Below are 1,318 nucleotides of genomic sequence, written 5' to 3'. Positions count from 1 at the left end.
TCATTAGATCCTACGATGAGTTACCCACCACCGTTAGCTTTCTTACCCGAAGCTATGGCGCAGTTGATGCCTCCCATGGGTGACCTACGTGTTAATATGATGCCCCACGGTATTCCTGAACCCCCTACTGATAACGCCCACTCGGGCTCTGCCGCTCCAGCCCCTGCTGTCCCTCCCCCTGGAATCTACGGCTCTGCTCCAACTAAGGCACCTATTATAGCCAATATGCCTGAGTACATGGCGGTTCGTCCGAGCCATTCCGGTCTGACTGCCGCTCAAATCGCCAATCTCTTGGAGGTGGCTGCTTCGACTGCGAAGGCCAGGAAGGAGAAACTTGAAGGGAAATAGCGCCGATGCGCTGAAGACTTGCGCGTTGTTGAATTTGATGTATTGCCCCATTGGGTGCTCTATCGGTTTAATCGGTGTCCGCAACCCAACCTTATGATGGTTCGGTGTTGGATAGGTTGTGAGGTAACACTATTGAGCTATCATGGGTTATGGTGGCACCGATCTAATCCTGCATGATGAGTTGTATTGACGATGGTATTGTTGAGTTATTTAGTGACAAGTCTGGGAATAACGTATATAATATAGTCCTCGAATAATAATCTCGTTACAAAAATTAAAGCATCTTTGTGATGGCCATTAGCTGTTGTCCTGGAGGAAGGGAAGGGGCTTGTAAAACACCATATTTGGACTTTGAGTAGCCTCCATTGTTCTATGAATGAGAGCTTTGGATGTTACACACGCTAAGAAACATAACTCTCCTGAAATATGCACCTCTACAAATGTGGCCCCGGGATTTTCTCTTGCCCCTGGAATTGTCGCTCATCACCATGAATTGGAACACGCTTTACTTGGTGTATGAATCGCTACTTTTCGACCTGAGAATCATTCGTCAAAGAATTAGGTATACACGGAAGATAGACTCGAAAGCTTTCGAGCCTCCCCCTCATGCACTGCTCAACACTCAAGTTAGGTCCTCGAAATGTACCACACAGTGATGCCATTGGCGTGCAGCTAGATATGCAGTGAAACATCATCAAATATAGGGATGGGCATATGTCAATTGACCGATCATAAAATCAAGCCGTCTTAGCGTTTCGTAGATCCTCAAGGGCGTTTGCAGAGAAGAAACGGACCTGATTATCAAACCATGTAAGGCTGTAAGATTCTGTAATGAGCCTAAACCCCCACATCGGAAACCACGCAGAATCAATCAAGTAAAAGGATGGTTTGAGTTGTCGTCATGCACCGCATTTTAGCGGCCATCAGACACGCACAAAATCAGTCATCATTCGTGATACTTTCAAATGAC

General features: G+C 46.5%; 1 protein-coding gene across 1 annotated transcript; it reads left to right on the top strand.

Moving 5' to 3' along the window:
* Positions 1–75: 75 nt before the first annotated feature.
* Positions 76–348, top strand: Pmar_PMAR003196 (hypothetical protein; the record flags this gene model as incomplete). Its single annotated transcript, XM_002779125.1, has 1 exon — positions 76–348. The coding sequence occupies one exon, from the start codon at positions 76–78 to the stop codon at positions 346–348; it is 273 nt and encodes a 90-aa protein (XP_002779171.1).
* Between the last annotated feature and the right edge of the window lie 970 nt (positions 349–1,318).

The sequence above is a fragment of the Perkinsus marinus genome (assembly GCF_000006405.1).
Source record: "Perkinsus marinus ATCC 50983 genomic scaffold scf_1104296947780, whole genome shotgun sequence".
Taxonomy (NCBI): domain Eukaryota; phylum Perkinsozoa; order Perkinsida; family Perkinsidae; genus Perkinsus; species Perkinsus marinus.
This window is presented reverse-complemented; position numbering and strand designations above follow the sequence as displayed.